The sequence below is a fragment of the Dinoponera quadriceps genome, unplaced genomic scaffold, assembly GCF_001313825.1.
Source record: "Dinoponera quadriceps isolate SergipeBrazil2010 unplaced genomic scaffold, ASM131382v1 scaffold46, whole genome shotgun sequence".
In the NCBI taxonomy this organism is placed as follows: Eukaryota; Metazoa; Arthropoda; class Insecta; order Hymenoptera; family Formicidae; genus Dinoponera; species Dinoponera quadriceps.
The window spans coordinates 333,479-356,354 of record NW_014554488.1 but is presented as its reverse complement, the minus strand read 5'-3'; the positions used below and the strand labels follow the sequence as shown (position 1 = coordinate 356,354).

General features: G+C 46.6%; 2 protein-coding genes across 2 annotated transcripts in view; one reads left to right on the top strand and one right to left on the bottom strand.

Annotated features, from left to right (window-relative positions):
• The window catches only part of LOC106750706 (DNA N6-methyl adenine demethylase), a 49,963-nt gene that overhangs the window by 22,073 nt on the left and 5,014 nt on the right, over positions 1-22,876 (bottom strand). Inside the window, exon 2 of the mRNA XM_014631219.1 lies at positions 874-948. Within this exon, the coding sequence (XP_014486705.1) occupies positions 874-948 (75 nt within the window). The remainder of the gene's footprint in view (positions 1-873; positions 949-22,876) is intronic.
• LOC106750711 (manganese-transporting ATPase 13A1) overlaps positions 1,858-22,876 on the top strand; it is a 66,388-nt gene continuing 45,369 nt past the window's right edge. The window contains exons 1-2 of the mRNA XM_014631242.1: positions 1,858-2,102; positions 11,913-12,057. The gene's annotated coding sequence lies outside the window, so the exon portion shown is untranslated. The remainder of the gene's footprint in view (positions 2,103-11,912; positions 12,058-22,876) is intronic.

Below are 22,876 nucleotides of genomic sequence, written 5' to 3'. Positions count from 1 at the left end.
ATGTCGCTGTTATCTTATCTGCGTTCGTTCGCAGATTAGATAACGGAGGGCCCCATGGGTCGTTGGGCCGATTTCCTCGCGCCTGCGAGTGCGTAACAGGCAGCGATGACGACGACGACGAAAATCCGAGGAAGAAACGGCATTCTTGCCCAAAGAATCGACGTTCCACTCGACCGTTCGAAATCTCGTTCGGAGATTACTTACTTACGATCGACAAATCGTCGGGCAGCAGCAGCAGCTTCGTCTCCGCGAGAACGAGAAGAAAAATAAGAAATGTCGCATACCGGAGGAAATACGATCGGCCGCATGCGTGCTTAAGTTCGTACGCGGCTTAAGGCAAGCGGATTTTAAACATGGCGGTGCAACGCGGACAGGCGCAACGCGCGTCGATCAATACCACCTTGCTTAATATCAGTTCTGAAACTCCGTACAGCCGGTGCCAAGAGATAGCCGGCCCTACGTCAGCGGAACAGAGATGTAACGCGGCGCACGTCACTTTCCCGGCGATTCGAAAATCGTCCAATAAATCAGCGACCATCGATCTCGACGACGACGAGTACAACGCGATTCTCGCGCGGTATCGTTTTCTTCTTTCCTTTTTCCGGCCGGCTGGAGATTTCAACAGACCGCGCGCTCGGCCGTTGTGCAATTTTTTATAAAAGCGGGAAAACGCGCATTCGAGTCGTATTCTCGCGGCGGAATTACATATTGCACAAACGAACAGGAATCTCCGATTAAGTCGGACATATTGAAACGGGGCAGGGAAAGAGAGGCGAATTGTAAAGAGCCGGCGGCAGTCGTTCCCATTCGTTAGCGTAGAGTGGGAATTGAATCGCAGTAGAAAATAGGGTTAACCGAGGTGCATTTACTCACCCTCGTGGCACCCTTGCCCCGTCCTCTGCCGCGCTCCCGAAACGCCCCCTCGCCGGTCTGCAGGTGGTACAGGTGCTGCAACGCAAGGAAGACCACTGTTAAAAGCGCGCGCACGGATCGTCGTTTATCGCCGCATCGCGTTCGGCTATCGTAAAATCAAGGCAACCGTATCGTCTCAATTGACCTCGTTAAGTTCAATAGAACCGGTAATAAAAGTATAACTTCCATGGCCAGCGCGTTAGATTAGATTCTGGACGGTGAGGCGTTCTAAACTATTCTAGGATAGAGTTATGTGTGTGCGCGCGCGTGTGTGTTGGGATCTCGCGAGAGACCGGCAATCGTTGCGCTAAACCGCCATTTTCGTCGATGCTATTCCCCGTGTTCTTCGAGTGTGGCGAAACATTTTCACGCGCGTCGTAATATGATACTTTGAGAGAATCGGGCTCAACCTACCGACCATCGTGAACTTGCTACGTCCCGGTGCTGCGTGTCGAGGATAATTCATCCAAAATCGCGAGATGCTGCGCGCGATAGATCGTTATACGACGATGCGAAGGTTGCGCTGGTCGGCGAAAACTGCGCACTCCCGCGAAAAGACGCGCGCGATAAAAGTCGGCGTCGGTAATATCGCTGTTTTATCCACGAACGTTTTTCGACTCACCGGCAAACTTTCACACAAACAAGCGATACAACACTTTTGCGCTAAAACACACGTCACCGAGCTCCGTGAGTATTTTGTTTTTTTATTGCTTTTTAACAACAGAAGTGTTTCATACGGATGAGTGCAGAAAACTGCATTATCGTCGGGAAGATTGCGGTTACCGACGCTTGATACGCCGTACGGAGAAAACGCGAGGTAACTGTAGCGACTCCTACGAAGGAGTTTATAAAAAGAACTTTCACCGTCTTTACCGACGACTGTGTACTACGTAACTATTTATTTGGCGTTTAGAGCAGCAATCAGTCGCAATGGCAGTTGTCGATGCGAGAACCGTGCGAGACCGATTTTCTCGAGAGATTCGTAAAAAGAGAAGAAAAGAATATCGCATCAAGATTCACTTCGCAACGCGAATACCCAGTTTATTACAACAGTACACGGCATGTTGAAGTGACGAGCGGTTCGGAGAATTCGTCAAGTCGGTCGAAAAAATTGCCGGTAAAGGCTGTAAGAAGAAATACATCTGGTACGGGACAATGATGAACGAAACGCGGTATCTCAACGAAAACAGGTATCTCAACTTTCGGATGTCGAAGGTCCGATAACTCACTACGCTCGAATTTCGGGGAGTCTGGCACATTTCCAATTAGCGAGCGGGTCTCGAGAACTTTTCCTATCTCCGTCAAACAAGAGAGAGAGAGAGAGAGAGATGAACGTTCAGCCCAATTAAATTTAAATTGAATTCGAAGATGCCTCGCGCGTTATCAACATTCCTAAATACCGAGAATCGGTGTCGTCGTTGACGACGCTTTATTCTCATCACCGTGTAATTTAATTTAATTTTTCTCGAGTGACGTCCGGGAAGGCAATCGCGCCCTCGCGAATCGCTGCGTTTCGCGGAGAGCGCTGAATATCCTCGCTTATTAATACACGCGTGCGACTCTTTCCGCGCATCAAAGGGCCAGTTTAATTTGCCGTGCGTGGTGAGGTCAAGATTGGTGCGCGAGGGTGAGGACGAGAGAGAGAGAGGGCGAAGTGCGAACGCGGAGAGTGAACATCGAGGTCCAAAGGCAGGCGGAAAACGTCCCCTTGCACATACGCGCGCGTAGGCGATTATGGTCTAATTCCCTTGTACGCGCATTCCTAGCGACCTGACTGCCTTACCTACCAACCTACCTGCCTCTTCGTGAGGCACAACGAGGAAAAATGCGCTGGCCGCGCCGTTGCACTCGATAAGCGCACGCTCGAGAGGCAGGGGCCCTTCTCTCTCTCTTTCTCGTTTCCACCCCCTCGTGATGCTCGCGAGGAATCCGTATACGTACGTAGGTATGTATGCGTACATATCTGTTCCCTTTTCTGATCACGCTTTCCTCGTGTCGCGCCCGTGGCTTTCTCCCTTTCGTGGATAAAAGAGAGAGAGAGAGAGAGAGAGAGAGAAAGACGGATAGACGGGGTGAAAAGGAGGCAAGGCAAATGTCAATATCGACGATGCATCGTTGAGAGGGCGGGAATGAGGGCGTAATTAATCGTCGGAGCCAAGAAATCTCTTCCTCTCTCATCGGATCAGTTCGTTCCTCTCGTCACTCTTTTTTTCCTTTCCTTTTTTTTTATCTATCTATCCCTCCCTTTCCGTCTTCGTCACTCTGTGAGATGATCATCTATTCCGCATTTCGCGAAAAGAATTGAATCGAGCGCATAGAAAAAGTTCCCCCGAGACTCGTCGATTTGTCTGCCGTGCGACGCGTTTTTCCGTTTTTCCACGCGACGTTTTCTCCCGCGATATAAACAGCCCGTTTAAGGAAGCTACGACTTAGTCTCACCACGCAGCGACAACGAGTAGACGGCGAAGCAGCCTGGTGGCAGCCGGTGCTTATATTTATTTAAGCCTCGACGACACCGAACATTCGCCCCCGAGGAGAAAACGTTAAACACAAAGCCGCGTTCTCCAGCGCGGCACATCTGCCTGCCGCACGCGCGCGCGAGCGAGCGGGTAAGTGAGCGGATTCTCGTAATTGGAATCGGAATTGGAAAAATCTCAATTTGCCGTACGCACGGGATTCGACCGGTTGGCCGGCCGGTTCCTCGTGAAAACTCGAACAATGGGAGTCGCGCGTTACGCATGCTTTCTTCTTCTTATCAGAAGCCGCGCATCTGCCGACCACGGAGGAAACGAAATATTTTAATTAACTTATCGTACCGAATCGCCGCGAGTCCCGAGACAGCTGTCGGTCGAACGCGTGCTTCTAATTGCCGATATCTAGACGGTCGGCCACGACGACTCTCATTTCCGCGCGCTCGACCGTCGTATTTACCCGATGCCAAGTGTCACGCACGACAATGTTGACGATAATCACGAGATAATCGCGAATTATCGAGAATCGTGGAAAAATCAATTGCCCCGCGGGCTCGCAGTGCGTCGCCCCGAAATGGCGACGTCGGTATTCGCACGCGATCCCCTTGTAAACGTAACACATACAGACGGGAAAAATCGAGTTAAAAAAAGTTTGGGGCGCCGCATGTTGCACGGTGTAGTGTCGTAACGTTACGTACGGTCGGTATAATAAAAGTTGCAATGCTTTTTTCCGATGTATTTCGCAACGCTTTCGATGTTCAATAGGAGAATTCGTTTTATAGTAATTTTCCGAGAAGTACATTTTCCTATTGGATACAAAGTGCGTTACGAAACTCGTCGAAAAAAATCCTAATTTGAATCTTAATTTTATTTCCAAGAGATAGTGACACCGAAAATTTCCAATAGGGCATATAATTTCTGAATATTTATGCAGTATGATTGCTGCTTTGGAACACCGATTTACCGAATAATCAGCAGTCATGAAGCATGAATATTTGAGTATGCCTGATTGGAAATTTGCGATATATTAAAATGTTCTATGTTCTTGTATGCAGAAGATTCTATTAATGCTGTGCCACGCCTTAGACATAATGACATCGAAAATTTACAATCAGAAGTGCGAATGTTCACGTATCTTGATTATTGATAATTTGACGAATCGGCGAAGATGCCTGAAAAGCAGTTATGGTACATAAATATTCAAAAATAACGCGTCTAATTGGAAATTTTCAATGTTACTATGCCTAGGGAACGGGACAGAATTAATAAAATTTGTCTTACCAGAGCGTCGGTCCCGTAACTTTTCCTTACGTGGAAATATGAAAAGTGACATTCAAAATGTTTTGAAATTAGAAAACTTATACTTTTTACGAATTCACGCTAGAAGAGAAAATTCATGATCAACCTCCAGAGATGGTGAATCTTCTCCTCCAGCGTGAACTCGTGAAAAGTGTTTTAATTTGAAAAGATTTGGAATCTTTCCGCCCTAAGTAAAAATGACACGATCGATACGCGGCTCGAAAGAAAAATAAAAGCAGAAAACACAGCAGGCGTATTCGGCAGTCTGCAGTCTTTCAGTATTGAGTTTTATTCGGTCGGTTTCGGCGACAATGACGCCGCTATCGGGAAATTGTCGGCGAGTTTTCCAAAGCGCCGACGAAAATCCCGGATTTCCGCCGCGTGCATCCTTCGATCGGCCGGTCAATAAAGACGTCTCGCCGCCGTCGTCGCGTCGGCATCCTTTTTTTATTTTCCTCCTTTGTGAACGCGCGTCCGTTGCACGCGTGTGTCACGTGCACGCGCGAACGCAACGGTAAACCCGATAATATTGTCAAACGCAAGCAACGCGCCCCTCGCTCCCTGAGGCGGCGATTGCGAAAAAATTCACGCTCATTCGGCGGCGTGTTGTTTCGTCTGGCGACAATTGAGAGCAGGAAAGCGTTCTCTCCGTCTCCTTCCGTTCGCCTTCAGCCAGCAGCGGCGGCCGAACGTATCTCGCGCGTAGATTTGTTGCGTTTTTAATCGCGCAGCTGGAGCGCACCGCCGAGGTTAGGCCGCGCTGCTTTTTCGATCAGCTGACTTTCATTTCGTCAAACCATTTTCACTGCGCGGCAGATGGCCGGCGCACCGGACGAAAGAGCCGTTGCGCGCCCATTAGAAGCGCAGCGGTTAAAAATGGTAGATACGTCGCGTCGGGTCGAAAGGAAGGAAGGACAGGTTGCCGGGCGGCAAAAAGCGAGCGAGCGAGCGTTGAGGTTTCCGCGAATAACGACGCTCGTTACTGAAAACCGCACGCGATAATCGCGTGACTAAAAAATAGGTAGTCCACGCCGAAGAAGAACGAATTAGATAGAAGATCGACAATGAAATTCAAAGCCGATCAAACTTCCGCAGGAAGAAGAACACGGCGAGCCCTTGGACCGTCCGTGGGTACACGTGTCAGACGGACGAACAAGTAGTACGGCGTGGTAACGGCTTTAATAATTATTTTTACAACGTTTCCGAGTACACGCGGCCTCGTCGCGCTTCGCCGACTCGCAGCTGGCTTCCATACCAACCCCATGGCTCATGGGCACAAGGGCGTCCTCTCCGCGTGCAAACCGACGCGACGTCCGTCGTCCTTCGTCCGCCCGTCTCGCTCGGGATCGGAGACGCTTGGGAAGCGCGTGAGAGATCGGGCGTAATTAACGAGCCAATTTCTCTGATCTCGCAGAATTCACCCTCGAACAGCATTTTGCACATTTTCAATTCATTTCTTCGATCATGGCACTTTTTAATCTCACAATAAGATATTTTAAAGTAAACAAAATATATACCTTGAGGTGCTATCCATTTATCTTAGCAGAATGGATGACGAAAAATAACTTTTTAGACATCAAAACAGTCAGCAAAAGTGACAGTTTTTCTCAAATCGCGGGAGTAACTAGGAACATTTGAGCAACAAGTAATATTTATTCTTACTTTCGCAAGTTTATCCTTGGATAGTTTAACATGCAGCGAGTTCTTTTCATAGTACGATTTGAAATCTCATAACAAGTAAAGACCATGAACGATTTAGGAGCAATCCGGAGCACTGAAAACACCTGAAACATAACGCTTTAGCGGAAACATTCGAATATGGTCGGATTCGACCAATCCTGTTATCTCAGGGTTAATCGTGTCGGAGAGAGGAAGCGTGACGACGGCGGATCCTCGTCCAAAGTCCGCCTACGGCGAGGAACGTATTTTTATTTTCCGTCTTCGGACGGAATTTCGACGGAGGGAAAAGTGGATAAAATTCGACGGCGTCGGCGCGACGGCTGCGCGTACAATTTTCACGGCGCTCGCTCGCTCGCTCGCGCGCGAGGATTGCGTGGAAAGGGCGGAACTGCGTGCGACTCGGCTGGCAGGTGTAAGTAATGGAAGTAACGTGCCTTTAAAGCAGGAGGGGAATACTTAATACTTCTTCTGCATCAGGTGCTATTTATAACAAGGACAGCTATTATCGCGATGGCTCGAAGTAATTTCTCTATTCGTCTAAAAGCGTTCGATGAAACGACGACACGTCTCGTAAATAGTCGCTTTACGCAATCCCTTCGTCGCACATACCGAGAGCTAATCCCGTTTCTTATTCGACCTTATACGCGTCAACCTTTGACACCGTACGGCCGCTGGTCACCGACCGTGCGCCGAAATCTTGAAGGAACCACGTGGCCACCGCACGTGGTCATGTTATTGTTTTGAGCATAAGGGTGTTGTTACTCCTGGCCAGGAGTAGGACAGGGGAATAGGTACGGAGGGTCGGACACCCCAGGGTAGAGCCACCAGGAGGGATTTCATTCATGATCCCGAAAGCCACCCCCGTGTCCCGGGCTTCTCCAGAGACTGGCGAGAGCCGAGGCGGGCAAGCGATACATTACCACCAGAAAAGGGTAGTTCCGTGTCGGGGCACATGACGTCTAGAGAGCGGGTAGGGGAACCCTCGGATTTGGCCATTTGATATCTTAATACAGGCCCCGCGCTGAAGGAGGAGGAGGCGTCTGTTGGAGTCAAGGACGCCCCCACGTCGTATTTTACTTAACGGCAGCCGCCACCTTCACCGCACGGGGCAGCGAGGATAGCTAGGTCAGTTCTTCGCATTACCATCCCCTGGACTCGAGGGTGTCGGCCCTTCTACCTAGCGCCTTCCTCCTCCCTCCGGTAAGGCCGGAGACCTCGGATTCGCAAGATCTCTCACGGCTGTTCTCGCGTCCGCTTCCGCTCGCTTCAACGAAGCGATGCGCTCTAGCGTACGAAATATAAAACTCTTCCGATCACTCAGCGCCCTCGTTAACCGCTCGTTGTCCACCGGTCTACAGCCGCGACCCCGAGTCGGCCGTACGCCAACCGATTGAATCGAGCGCCTACGAGGAGAGAGTGGGGAAGGAGGGAGGGAGAGGGCGCGCTGTCCTCGCGTTCAAACGCAAATCAACCGGGGTTGCAACCCTCTTCAGACCGTGCGATTCGGAGGTGGTTGTGTTTGTTGTCAAGGTCGCGGTAAAGTCCGTCTGTTTGAAGTAGTCCGACCCATTTTATGCCGAAAACGAGACGGAGGCTCATCTCTGTGGGCCGCTGTTGCGCGCGCACTCGAAAACGTCACTACTTCTGCCATTCCGTGTTACCGTGAATGTTTGTCGAATTTCAACCTTCGCCAAGAACAGTTAATTGAAATATCGTCGAAAATAGAATTTCACTTTAGATTGCAGGCGTAATGGTCCGCGATCGTGGCCGTGAATCAATCGCGTTTTTCGGCTATTTGTCGAGAGAGAGAGAAAAACGGGGGCTGTTTTTCCGAAAAAAAAAAAAAAAAAATTCCCCGATATTCGTTTACGCTTGAACATAATCTTTGGAGTTCTTGCGGAAACGATGATTGTGCAAAATTTTTCAATATATATATAACGCTCTCTCTCTCTCTCTCTTTCTTTCTACCCATCTCCATGTCGCTCTCTTTCGATCTTTCTCTCTCTCTCTCTCCAAAGCGACATTAACTGTCTACTTCCTAACTTAATCCGTAACTTCCGACGCCGCGACAATCTGACATCCTTTTTATTTTCATTGGCTCGCTCGAGTCTCTTGTACACAGGGGTCTCGTTCCCAGGATTTTTCTATCCATGAGCGAGTGAGTGAGCGAGCGGACGAGCGAGCGAACGAGCGAACGAACGCAACGCGCGGCCATATACGTTCGCCTCTACCTATTCAATTTATATCGTTGCGTAGTAGTATGCACACGTAGTAGTCGTATGTTCCTCCTCTCCACTCCGTCTCGTCTACCCGTCGCAGACGGACGACGAGGCGAAAAAGAGTGCGCGCGGTCAAATTAACCCGACGGAGAATAGCGAGGAGAGAGCGGCCGTCCGTTATTTCTTCCCTTCGTGTCGAAGGCAGGAATCGGGAAGAGTCAAATTTACTCAACGATACGCGTCAACTTATCGCCGGTAAACGGACGGACGGATCGATCACTTCTCGCACGTGAGTCTCCATTTTTTCAAGAAACACGACGGGCGTCCTAGACAAACGTTCGCAATAAGCTGATAAGTTCGTCGATTTAGCTAGCGCGATCGACGCCTAGATAAAGAGGAAGAAAGAACCGAGATCCTTCATCGGAATGCATCGTCAGGATATGACGATTAATAGTCCGGAGCGTGCGACTCGATCGAATCGGCCCGGCGCGAAATGAGAAATTTCCAACGATTAATCGGAAGACGGCGTGACCCCGATTCCGTGGGGCGGATACCTCGGCGTGCCTTCCGCTTTAATTAAAATCGCTAAGCTGCCTTTGGAATAGCGGTGGATATCGTTACCTCAAGAATTCGCTCATAACTTCGCGTATAAAGTGAGAGCCGCTCGGCCGCCACTGAGCAACGTATCTCGCCGGGAAGGAAAGAGACTCCAGTTCCGGTAAATGCTCGATCGATGTCTCGCGGGCGGCTTGTTTTTCGCAGAACGGAGCCGGCCTTCCCGACGGTCCCGTCGGCGATACGATGATTCATCGCTTTTCCACCCTTTCCGCACGGGGGTATCGACTTCTGTTTCCTCTCTCCCTTCCTCTCTTTCTTTCGCGATTTATCCGCGAAAAACGGACGAGATCGATAGCGATCGTCCCGCCTCGTCGCAGGGGCTGCGAGAATTGGATCAAGCCGCAGAACGGATCGGCAGCGTATATCTGCATGCGTGTCGATCGTCAGTGGGAAAACGGCGCGCGACGTAGCGTGGCGGGACACGCACGCACGCACGTACAGACGCACGTGCGTACGCACACAACCGAAAGATTCGAAGCGGCAGATGTTAAAAACGCCCAATGGAAACCGGTCATGTTGATGTAGCCTGCCGACACGACGCGACGCACCGTGTCGCGCGAATCGCTATAAAAATATTCGCCATTGTCTCCCGCGAAATAGTTTTTTTCGATTTATCAACGGCCGATCGCTCGTTGTTTTCTTTCTTTTTTTTTTAGCCGCGCTCCAACGCACACATGCGTCGAAATCTCAGTTTCTGTTTACGGTTAAACATTTTGCGTTGAAAAAGGTTCACTGAAATTTTGCGCTACTTTAACACGGGGAATGCGTTAAAAAGTATACAAATATGATATTAAATTAATATACATTTATTTTGTCAACATATATTGACAAGGTGTATGTGTTAATTTAACATTACATTTGTGTACTTTTTCAACATATTCCCCGTGTTAAAGTAACACTAAATTTCAGTGGACCGTTTTTAACACAATATTATTTACTGTGTTAGATTCGTTAAGGCATACAGGAAAACGCAAACAATAAAATGTAAATAATAAGCGAATGGCTAATCACAACAAATCGAAACTCATCAAGAATGTGAGATTATCGTGTAAATTCCCGATTGTGATTGATCAGGTCGCTTACTACTTCAGTAGATCTATTCTTCTTCGGAGAACTTTCTGAACTGGTATACACTGGTGCAGTAAGTTAGAATGAAACAAATATAGTTAGTTTCACTTGAATTTATTACACCAGTGTACACTAGTTCAGGAAATTCTTCGGAAAAGAGCGAACTTAACATCTTACTGTTTACGATTTTTCATGCGCCATGACCCGTATGATGAAAACAAAAAAAAAGCAGACACACGTACACAATCCGGGATGGGTAATAACGTTAAGCGAACTGGACCGACAGTGTCATATTTGATGAGGAAATTATGATATGCCATTTAGAGTCGAGGTTTGACACACAGGGACGTGGATGGGTCAACGACCCGGCGACTCGCCCGGGTTCTCTACCTGGCCCTATTCTGTGAGTCGAAGAAAAACGGGGAAAAGCTTTCGATTGTTGTGGAGACCGGTACCGAGCGCGTGTGTATTCACGGTCAAGGTATTATCATTTTCGCGCGCGACAGACCGCGACTATATATCGCCGCGCTGAAACGAAAGAGCCAATCAATCAATTCCCTGCCATACTATTCTCGCAATGAGATCTGAGTGAATTGCATTAACCTACAGACATACATTACGTACGTGTTCGTGCGATAACTAGACGCGCGATGTGTCCCGTCTAGTTTCTGTCACTGCGAACGAGCGAGCTTCGCCGGCTCAAATCACCTTAATCGCATCTTCTCTCTTAGCCTTGTATTTTCAACGCTTCAATCCGCGAATTCACATTGTTGCCTATTTTCCGTTTCATTCTACGAATCACCCTAATCGCATCTTCTCTCTCAACTTTGTATCTTCAATACTCTAATCCGCGAATTCACATCGTTGTGTGTCTTCCTCTTCTTTTCCTTCTTCTCGAAACGTATGCATTATCAGAGCGAGACAACAACACTCGCGAGATTTACAATATACTGTAAATTTCGACTCGGGTATCTAATGGATGATAAGACTATTTGGAAACTTTTCTTCGTATCTAATCTGTAGAAATACGTAGATTATCGCGTTATTTCTTTATGGATGATACCTTAGGGATGAGAATCCACGTATAATCCGCGTATCATGAGCGACAATTTTATTTATTCGATTACGCATGATATTGGCAAGTTTAAGGTCATGGTTTAAGAGCTTACCGTAAAATCAAACGTGAAATTCCAGCCATCGTCGTCAGCGTGACCTCTCAACGGTCGATTGACACTCAAGTTTTGATTTGAAACCGCGACGTTAATTGACGAACGAATTAAGATCGGGCACGTGCAACAAGCGGTAGAACTTAAGTAGTAAGCAAATTAATTAATCACAGTCGATCATTTTTTTTTCCCGAGCCGGTGAGCGATATACAAATGTATTCGGCGTATCGGCGCCTTGGTTGTTATTTCCACCGTGAGATTCAAACATTTCGCATTACAAACACGTCGTACTTAAACTTCGGATAAAACGCAAAAGTTACGAAATGTAGCAATAACAGTTGTAGTAAAAACAACACTCTAAGTACTCGAGCGAAACTCTGTCAGCCATTTTGTTGCGCATCCCACGCTAAGCTTTAAGAATCAGACACTCTCGTGTCAGGCAATCAGGCATTGTGTTAATTAACATTTTTCATTTATAGAATCGTGCCTACGCAAGTGTCACTGTTACTATCAATGCCAGTGCGAGTATCCGGAGTGCTACGACGGGACAGCCGAAGCGGGATGCTGGATCGACAAACCAGGACTAAAAAGACGGGAACACTGCCAGCGGGCATACGCTTCCAGGTATGTTTAAAACGTTTATTAGATAGGATATTTTTCTCTGATCTTAACGAGCTTACTGATAATATACGCACGGGAAAGCATAATTTTGTTGGCACTGCAAATTGTTAATTACTACGGGGACGACAAAAATATTTGTTAAGCGGCAAAAATAATTTAGTTAGAATTCAGTTGGCATCCAAATTATTTTGCTATGTATCGGGCAAATGGCAATTAATATTCTTAACAAATTTTTTTGCTATCCCTATAATAATAACTAACAATTTGCTATGCCAGCAAAATATTTTTCTCCGTACGGAGATAGCCGAGTCGAAATTTACAATCTACCTTAAGACCGGCATTCGTAGTTCGTTTGATAAATAATCATAGCTTCACGAATCTCTGATGAGTCATTAATCTAACCTACTTATTTCATACAAGAGGTATCGATCTGAATAATGATACATCAATGCGAATCTGTAACTAACACAACTAACGTTGACTGTCGCGTTGATTTTCATAGATTATTTCAAGGCTCAACTAAACGTTGCGTAAGCAGAGACATAGTAAATAAATGCAACTCAAGATGTTATATCTGTTAACTCGTTTTATTCGCTCGCTCAATGGTCATATATTGTTATAATCGGTTACGTCTTATATGTAAATTAACGTGACGATATTACGGCGCTTGTCATTAGTAACCGCTATGTCAGACAACTTGTTTATTATATTCTCAATCAAAATCCGTAAATAATTTATAACTACGAATATCGATCCAAGCCTCACAACTGCTGGGTTTTGTATTTAAATAATAACATCGGGTTGCAAATTCCGTCCTGAATCAGCCAACGTATTGTTTCACCTTTGTTTTGTCGTAACATTGTGGTGAATTCAACTTTAAATTTCTGTAGATGTTTTTGGACACACAACTGCTATCTTTGCCATTACAACTTCTTCCTCTTCCTTCCTTTTGAAAAATAACAATCCTCCTAGAAGATAAATAAAAAAAAAATTAAAAGAAGAAAATTTATCTCTTCTTCAGCCATTATTTAGATTATTCATTAATTTTTCTCCTATTAATACTTCTATTCTATTAAAATTTGTTTTTCGCATATATATTTTTATATTTGATCATCGCATATAAACTATCTGCATTGGTATTAATAATATTAAACATTAGCACATTATGATGTCGAAATAATTGCAAATATTAAATGATTAAATCTTTCTTCAAATACATTTCAACACGAAGGAAACAACATTAAGTACATATATGTGACAGTAATGACAAGCTTATGTAGTGTTATATCATGAGATTCTCTACTGATTTTTCAAGTTTGACCGTCAAGTTCAACTTTGCGCGATTAACATTTTAACTGTCACGTTGATCTCCAAGGATTGTTCCGAGGCTTAAATGAAGTTCGAATAACCAATTCACAGTAAATGCACACATTCTCAGATTTGTATATATTCGTTGGCTAGTTTTATTATCATCCTCCACATTTATGCTTGATCTTTAAATTAATGAATCGCGATAAAATCATTGTATTAGCCATCGTATTAACTCCCATGGCGAATTCAATTTAATATTCAATATACTAATGTAGAATCAAAATTTCGACTCGAGTGAACTCTACAATTTTTATATGGAAAAATAAGAGTAAATAAGAGAAATAAGACGCGAAGTAGAAATAAATTATCCGAATTTTAAATGAAAGTAAGAGCTTCTGTGTTCGATTTGATACGGGTGTTAAAAGCAGCCGATCCTCTTGCAGCGCACAGCTGTCTACGATTATTATATTTTAGAGCTCTCTCTCTCTCTCTTGCTCTATATACGTGTGTGTGTATGTATTATACGCATATCTCTCTCTTGCTCTCGCGGACTACCGTATCGATCACCCGGCACATATACCTGGGTTTTTGTCGCTACCGCGATTCCAGGGAGAACCGATGCTGTGTGATGCGCATCCAGCTCTATCCTCTTTGTCATGTTAAACACATCGGACGCATCCTGTTACTTACGGGAGCGCCGTTAGTCCCGCTAACGTAGACGACGCGAACACGTATTTTTTCGGCAACCTTTCTGACGCTATCAATTTCGTTCTAACATTTCGAAAAATAACATTTCTCGGAATTTTTCTAGCAATCGCTACATAAATATTTCCACTGTTTTCGGATATCGTGAAGATGGAGAGAGAGAAAGAAAGAAAATTATCTCAAATTCGTGTTTTTTTGTTTTCATTCGAATATATCGCTTTCGGTGTTAACGTGAATTTTGCCTGGATTTTCAACGAGCTTTCCCAGTCGTTTGAAAATCGATTCGTTCACCGAATTTCGAGAGAGAAAATCTGGCGACTGTTCCCAACTTGGACAGATGTTCGAATGCTTTTGGAGGCTGCGTGAATCGAAATGAAACGGGGGCCACGTGTGGAGGAAATTCATTTCCTTTTACGGCGGCTGTGAAAAATGCGCGCGCAGATGTGCCCGGATGTTTATTTCGGTGACAACAATTCGGGCGCTCGACGATGGGCGATCGAGCTTATATCTCTCTCTCTCTCTCTCTCTCTCTCTCTCTCTCTCTCTACCTTATATACAGGCTCACGCAGATCTGGATCATCACAAATCGTTGAAACTAAAGCCTCTAAATGGCTTCCGTTAATCCCATCCCGAGTCGCCACGAAGGATTTATGACCTCGGTAATCGTACTCCGTTTAGTTATATCGGGAGAAGGATAATTTATAAATGTTTCGTATGTCGATCCGCATGACTATAAGGAAGATTAAGCGGGAGAAACGATCCTGCGCGATGGTTAATAATTTATCAATATCAGCTGTGCGAAAGACTGATAGATTTTCCATCGACGCGTGATCGACGATCAGTCACACCTCTTTTCCAACCTCGCGACGTTGAAAGAAGAAAAGAGAAGAAACGAAATTCGTATCTTCCGCGTATGAACAAGCTGGTATTTACGCTGGAATTTCGGCACATCTCGTGTTTCTCGTGATTAAAAAGCGAACGCGCTCAGCGATCAGATCTATCAAGGTGGGCCGGCGAGATAAGCCGATTAGACGCAATATAGAATCGCCATCTGCCGGTTTACCCGCTGGTAGAAGGGTCGAAGACGGAGGAAAAGCCCACCCTGTGTCCGCGTTCGATTCACCCTGCGACACGATCGAGTCATAAATTCCAGAAATCTAAAACCAGCACAGTGAAAGCGAGAGAGAGGGAGGACGCGACGCATCGTAGTAAACGCGGACAAAAAGATCCATGTGACGGATCGGATCGTGTGTACATTACGCATCCTCGCTCGCAGGATCTCCCATGGTAACTATAGTTACTGTACAAACAAGATGGCCGGCGGCTTCCGGTTTCGGCTGCGACGCGGCAGCTGCGCGGATCTAGTTTCTAGGCGCGCTGACGGATAGCCCGGCGCCAAAGAAAGACGAATCGTGCTCGGACGATCGATGCCGAGTCCGGGGATTAATCCTCGGGTTATCCGACCGCGCGACGATTAAAAACGGCGAGCAACGTCGTCGTCGCACCGTGATGAGAACTAAAATCGCGCGCGACATCGCCGCATATAACCTATGCGGCAGCCGGAAAACTCGTCTCACCGTGATACTTGTATCTTCGAAAAACTATAAATCCTCCTCCTCCCCCTCCCCCTCTCTCTCTCAGCGTATTTTTCTCTGATCTTTTTCGTCAAAATTTCAATTTCTTTCTCTCAGCGATTTCCAGACTAAGTGGTTTATCTGCAAGGAATACTATTGTATTTCGCCGTATTTCAATGAACGTTTATTTCCGTGAAATAAACTTTATATTTCACAAATAAATGTTTAAGTCTTTCCTCAACGCAGAGGAATTATCCTAGGACGAAAGCAACTATCTATCTATCCCTCTCTTTCTCTCTTTGCGATCGGACACCGGATGTCGCGAGCGCGCGCGATCCGCCGAGCGACCCGACGACGCCGATCGCTCGTTGACCCGAAGACGGCGATTCACACTCGTCATCATTTACCAGGAGGTAAGATCAGAGCGCGCTCGAAACGATGCCGCCACATGGCGCGTGCCATTAATGCGAACAAAAGACGATCCCGCGAGATCGATGACGAGGAATACGCACCCCTCGCGCGACGCCACCGTGTCGCATCGGCGCGCGGCACATCGGCTGAAATAAATGCTCGCAAGCTGTCACGCGGCCGACACTTCTGGCTTCAATTTCGATTCACCGATCGCGCACCCCGCGAGCGCCTTCGACTTCTCTCGGCTACATCCCTATCGCAAAAACGCTCATTAATTTTAATCCGCGGATCAAAATCAGGTCAGCGCTTTCGCGCGCAAGAATTATGGAACAATTCTCCCCTTCTTTCTCTCTTTCTCTCTCTCGCTTTCTCTTTAATTTCCTCCCCCTCTTTTCCATCCCTCTCTCTCACACGCACACACGTACACCCACCCTTCAGTAATCCTACCACGCGGCCGTTAATCGATCGCGCGCCGAGCCGCCTTGATTTATGTTTACACGCTAATTATCCTAATCTGCATAAAGATGGCAACGAGCTCACGCCGAGGTTTCGATTGCGCCTCCAAATAAGAAAGCGACTTTGGGTAGACTTTCCGATAAACCCACGTCCGATCGACGCCATTGACATCCGTAGAAGCGATTCGAATATCCTCGGTCGAAAACCGACCGCGACGTGCGATCACATCCCGAGGGATCGGAGCCGCGCCCTCGATCGTCCTCGGTGTCTCTCTCTCTCTCTCTCTCTCGCGATTTCCGACCGCCGTCTCGCGCTTTGAAGAGAGCTGTACGCGCCTTAAGAGCGATTATCCTTGATCGGCTGCGGTAGGTTAGCGGTAGGTACATACCGTACCAGCTAGATTCGCTTTTATGACGTCATAATGAACCGGCAATCAGCAGCATTGTCGACATAATTCCCGTGGCGTTGTCTCGCTCGATCCGCGAGTCGACTCGACATCATTCCCGCTGCTCCTTTTTAGCAACCACCCGCGGACCGGTAGCTATCTCGCCCGAAAGGTATATACGAGGGAGGATCAGAAGGGGGGGCCGTAAATATCGCGGTGAAAAGGACACCCGGAAGACGTCGGGGCAAACCCGTATAGAACATAGCACGGTAGTGTTACACCGACGACACATTTTGAATCCGCCTCGATGTTCGCGCGGGCACTTTGAAGTTAAATCGATGGGAAGCAATATGGGCGAATTGAAACGAGCCGCTCGCTCGCTGCACGGGATCGCCGCGTGGAGGGAGGGTGGGCCGGGGCGGGGCGGGATAACGACGAGTTGACGCACACGCTCGAAATTGGCCGCGCGAAAATGCAAGAGCTTGCAAATCGGTGTTCTTAATTGACCGGACGATCGGCCGACGTCGCGACGATTACGATATATCGCGAGCGAGGTACGCGATTCCTCGATTCTACCGGTAATCGCAAGTTTGCGTGATAAATTTCGACCGTGCTGAACGAGAGCCGCCGCGCGGTGGACTTTTCTTCTCTCTCACACGGCGCCCCGACGAGTCTCTCTACGGTAAAAACAAGAGTTTGGTAACAATTACCAAACATTTAATGAAATAGTTTCAGTTAATTGGTTGATTAATTGGATTTGATTACAGTAACCGAATCATTTAGTTGCATGCTACGTGTAACTAAAATGATTTGGTTACTGTAACCTATTTCACTAAATGTTTGATAAATGTTATTAAATCCTTTCTTTCAGCGCAAAGTTCCTAGAAGTAAGAGTCTAGTTAATGAGAACTAGAAATGTGAAAAATATAAGTAAAAGTAATTTTTTTTACATTCTGATGGAGATATGTAACTTATTCGCTCGCGAAAACGAGTCTCGACCGTACACAAATGTGAGAAGGAAAAGTGCGAAGATTTAGAATTGAGGAAAGTGAGAAATGGAAGAAGGGGAGAACGTGAGGACGAAGGACATGAGGTAGATGATGTCCGCAGAATGTAATAATTTTAAGAGTTGCATTAATTTGCATTAATTATAATACTAGAATGAATATCATATTAACCATTAAAATATTCATTAATATTCATTCAACATATATTCATAAAATATTACATAAACACAAACATAGTTATTTACGACATTAAAATAGAATCAAAATATGAAATATCCTTATTTAATTATTGAATGAATATAGTCATAGTTTTGCTACTGAAAACGGGTTTATCCAATCGTCCTGGCTGACCTTTTTTTAAACTTAATTTTAATAAAACGAATTTTGATTTTATTGTACAAATCATGAAAATTTTGTAGTATATCGCATTTAATATTTTTTATTTTTTAATGAAAAAATTAACAATATCACAATTAATTTGCTTAATATGAAGCAAATATGTTTTAATAATAATATATATTTTAAGAAAAAATGGAACGTTTCCACCGTTCCCTAGAATGGCTGGGAAAATCTCTCTCCAAACGCTGTTACATTATTGTGTACATGTGTGTGCATGCGTTATACAGTAGCTGGCACGACATTTTGTATCAAACTAGAACATTGGCCAGACTCTTACTTCCAAGGATTCTAAGTCCTCCCTGTATTATTTAATCTCTCGCTCGGATCCTCCGCGCGAGATCCGCCAAAAGAATTTTCCAAAATTCACGATCCTACCTTATTCTCTCCGTGTAAATTCGCAAGGGAGATAAATCGAAAACAACATCGGGAATACACGTGTCAACGGAGAACGAAGGAAGAGAAGAATATTGCAGGATGAAATATTTCGCGGAAATCGGACCGGGCCGAATCCTCCTGGGGAGTGCGCGCGAGAGAGGAAGCGGGAGAAAGAAAGACAGAGACAAATCAATATCGATAGTAAATCCCGTTTCCTCTCCCGCCGTTCTCGCCAAGGGTGGAAACTCAGAAAAAGGATGAAATGATGCGCCACTAATTCTGTTACGCTCGTCAGCGACGCGGCGCGGCGCGACGCGCATTGTGCGTGCGGTGCACATGCACCAAGGCGAAATGTATTTTCAGACGCATGCGTGTCCGTATATACAGGGTGGTTCATCACGTATGTATATAGGACGGCGTGGCGTGGCGCGCCGCTGCCGCTCCGCGGCAGCTGTCAGACAGCTGTACGGGGCTTTTTACCTGGCCGTGCCGCGTTTACTATAATCGCGCGTATACGACTACAACGGCCGAAACGACAATCTCGCGTGGCCGACGTAGCGAGGATCGATCGAGAATCCGCGGCGGCAAAATTTGTAACGCGCGAAAAGAGCGGAGGACAATTCGTTGCGTCGCCTCTTTCTCCGCTTATCGCCGCCGCTCGCGATTGTTCTTTTGCGATCGAGTCGCGTCAGAGCTCTCACTCACGTTAACGACTTCTTTATTATTTTTATTACTTTTTGATAATGCCGTTATAGCTGCCCCGAGCCGTGCTCTCCTCCTTCTTCTTCTCGCGAGCGACGCTTCCCGATAATATAATGTCCGCAGTTTCGCCGAATAAAACCGATGAGGATCCCACGGATTTTAATCCCTCAGATAGATTCGTAGAAACATTTTGCAGTATTTTCAACTAATTTCCTCGACTAGGCATTTCTTGTCCTCAAGATAAGTTAGAAAATATTTAAAAGTGAATAAGATGTATCGCTAAGTATGTACAATACCGGGATACAACGCTTTACGAGCGCGTTCGTGGAAGCATTAGAATGTGGTCGATCAATCTTGTTATTCGAGGGTTAATTCTTTGCCGAGAAGATCATCGATGCGCGATCGGCGAGGTTAGAAAAAAATCTCTATTTTTCTTTCGGAAATTTGTCGAGGTATGTATATAATAATAAAAGGCGTAGTGAAGAACGGAGGCGGCGGCAGTTCGCTGACGCCTCGAAGACGTTACATCCGGCAAGCGGCCGGATCGATACGCGAGAGAGCGGAGAGAGCCTCTCTCTTTGCCTGGCACCGACCCTGAGCAGACCTTGGACTCTCGTGAAAGGGAAATTCAAGGCACCCCGATGGCGAAGGGGTACACACCGGGTCCATCGTGCCGTTTTATTTATCCCTGAACCGGCGACGAATTTTCTCTAATTACTGATCTGATTATAGCGGCGATAACGGCTCTTCATTCGGAGAATAATTCGGCGTTTCTAATTTTCACGCGAATAAGTAGGAGGCCACGAGAGAGAAAGACTCGATATCGCCAATCGATTCGTCACGAAACCGAAGGATTCGACGGGCGTATAAAGCGTGCAACGGTGTGTACATGCGACGTCACGCACACACGTGCGCGGCTATGACTCAGAGCGCGCACGCACATACGAACGCACACGTGCGCGCGCGATGCAGCACAGAGCTGCAACTCAAAATCGATATAGCGAATCTAGCCAGATTATATCCTTGGCGGGGCTTCGCACAATACTCGTAATCCGCCGTAAACCGTGACCGCAGTTGAGGCCGGTGGTGATATTCGGCCGAATGTCGGAAATTGATGAGCGCGCGCGTGATGGTACTACGAGCGTTCGGGAAAAAGCCGAGAACGTCATCGCGCAAAAGAGCAATTTCGCATCGAAATCGCTAGTCGATGACAAGCTGAAATTGAAAGCGAGCTAACTCTTTGCGATATACAAAACGCGTTCTCTCTCGGCGGAAACATGTATTTTTCTCACGTTGTGTACGCCGTGTTTGCGAAATTTTCGCATCGGATTTTCCCGCGTTGCCGTGTCAACCGCGCGACTATCCGACCGGAGCGAACAACACGGCGAGTATATTTTGCATTTTTCAATGATAATTATATAGTGCAGCGGGCGACCCCACCTTGTCATTAAATGCACGTACGAGCTTTCCTACCCTTTCGGTACTTAGAGTTGGGGATTTCTGGAAAATGTTCCTTGCAACCCAATCGATCGATCGTGCGCGTTGGTCTTTTTTTTCTTATTTTATACTTCTCGACTGTATCGTCGCGAGCGATAAACGACGGCGTAATTTTTCAGTTAGTTAAAGCGGAGATACGAGCTCTCTCCCCCTCTCTCGCGCGCGCAAGTCTTGGACCCGCGTCGAATCTCTCCAGGTTGAATAATGTAGAACCGGCTTTACAATTTCGTCCTGCGTCCTGGCAAATAGTCTTAGCGGGGATACCGGCGTCAAAGAGAAGAGAGGGGGGAGGGGTATACCGTCGCGAGAGAAGAGAAAGAAGGAAGAAAGGCGACACCTGCGCGCGCGCGCGAGCGTATGCAAGAGAGAGAACGAAGAGCACGAGGAGGAAAAGAGATGGGAGGGGAGAAGCTGGGGCGGAGGGGTGCAAGGAATCTCCATCGTGGCAAACGGGTCGATCGGGTGCGTGTGCAAACATTTTCCGCGTGCGTTTTATTCGCGTGTGCGTGGAAAATTCGGGCGGCGCGGGAAGGGTGTATGAGATAACGGCGAGGGCAGTAACCGGGGAGAAGAGAATTTTCGTGTTGAGAATTTTTGACACGGAAAAAGAGAGAGACAGAGAACGTTCTCTCCCCCTCCGCTGTCTATTTCCGTCCTTTTGCTCCTCCTATTCTTCTGCACGTGTGCGTGAAGAATTTTTCAAACGGGAGATCCGGAGGAGATAAATGATGGACGACAAATCTCGCGTCAGTCTGATTTAAATCTCTATGTAAATTCTTCTTCAAAAAAAGAACGTATGCGTCGCGGCGACACTTTTAATCGATATTTCGACGACAACGTCGTCACTTTTATCGTTCCCGCCGATCCGCACGGAATATTTGTGCCACGGTTAAATTGCTGGAAATTATTCATCAACGACCGAATGACTCCTCAGGATTCCGTTCGAGGAGCCGGCTGCTCCGGAAAGTTGGAGAAGAGCGCGAGAATATTTTTCGGCCGCGCGTCTGCCCGTAAAAGCGTAGAGAATTCGAGACGAGATCGCCGAGCCGAGCGCTCGCGAGCGTGCGCGCGCGCACGCGGGGCCGTCGCACGTGCGTGCCTGCGTGTGTACGGGGAGGCTGTGACTCATCCTGTGGGAGAGGGAGAAAGAGCGAGTCCTGTTCCCGCGGCAGGAAACAACGAGTGGGGGGTGGGGATCGATATATCGACTCGAGAAACACTCCTGCCGTTAGCGGGAACTGCGTAGCTTCAAGGTCCTCCCTCATACCCCACCCCGCCGACACCAGCTCGCTCCTTCCTACGTTTTCCTTCCTCCTCGCACCCGCGGCTTTGCCACCCTGCGGGATGGAGTCGATTTTCGGGCGGAATCGCGGAAGAGAAAGAGAGCGTGCCGTTCGTTTGAATTTCGCGAGCGAAAAACGAGGTTTTTACAATCTACCATTTTTTCACGCCCGCGTTTCCTTCTCTTCCGGAAAAAGACGTTATCGTCCGGCCGACGGTAAACGTTCACGCGGGTTGTGAGTAACAACCTTGAATTCGGAGAATTGATATTTCCAAAGAAATAAATGTGAATTTTTTATATATTGTATGCGGAAAATGTGACTCGGCCGACAAATATCGTCTTACTGCCGAAGAAAATCATGCTAATTATAAATAATAGCTAATAATAGGTAATAACGTCCAACTCCGAGGAATGGATTTTCGAAGGAATAAACTTTTCGCAAATTATATATAATTTATAGCATTGAACGCGCGCTCAATATCGTTTCTTAAAAATGGTGACCTATAATACGGATAATCCAATTTTCTTTACGTACTATAACTATTGTATAGCCAATATTATGTAAAATAAATATGTTTACTCTAGGACAAAACAGAACTTTTTGGTTGATCTTTCTTTCGTTTTTAAGATTCTGAATAGGTTAATATACTGCTGATTAACTAGGTCGCTTTAAATTTAACATTCCACTAGGAATTTTCTTCAGTAGTAGCCCCTCATC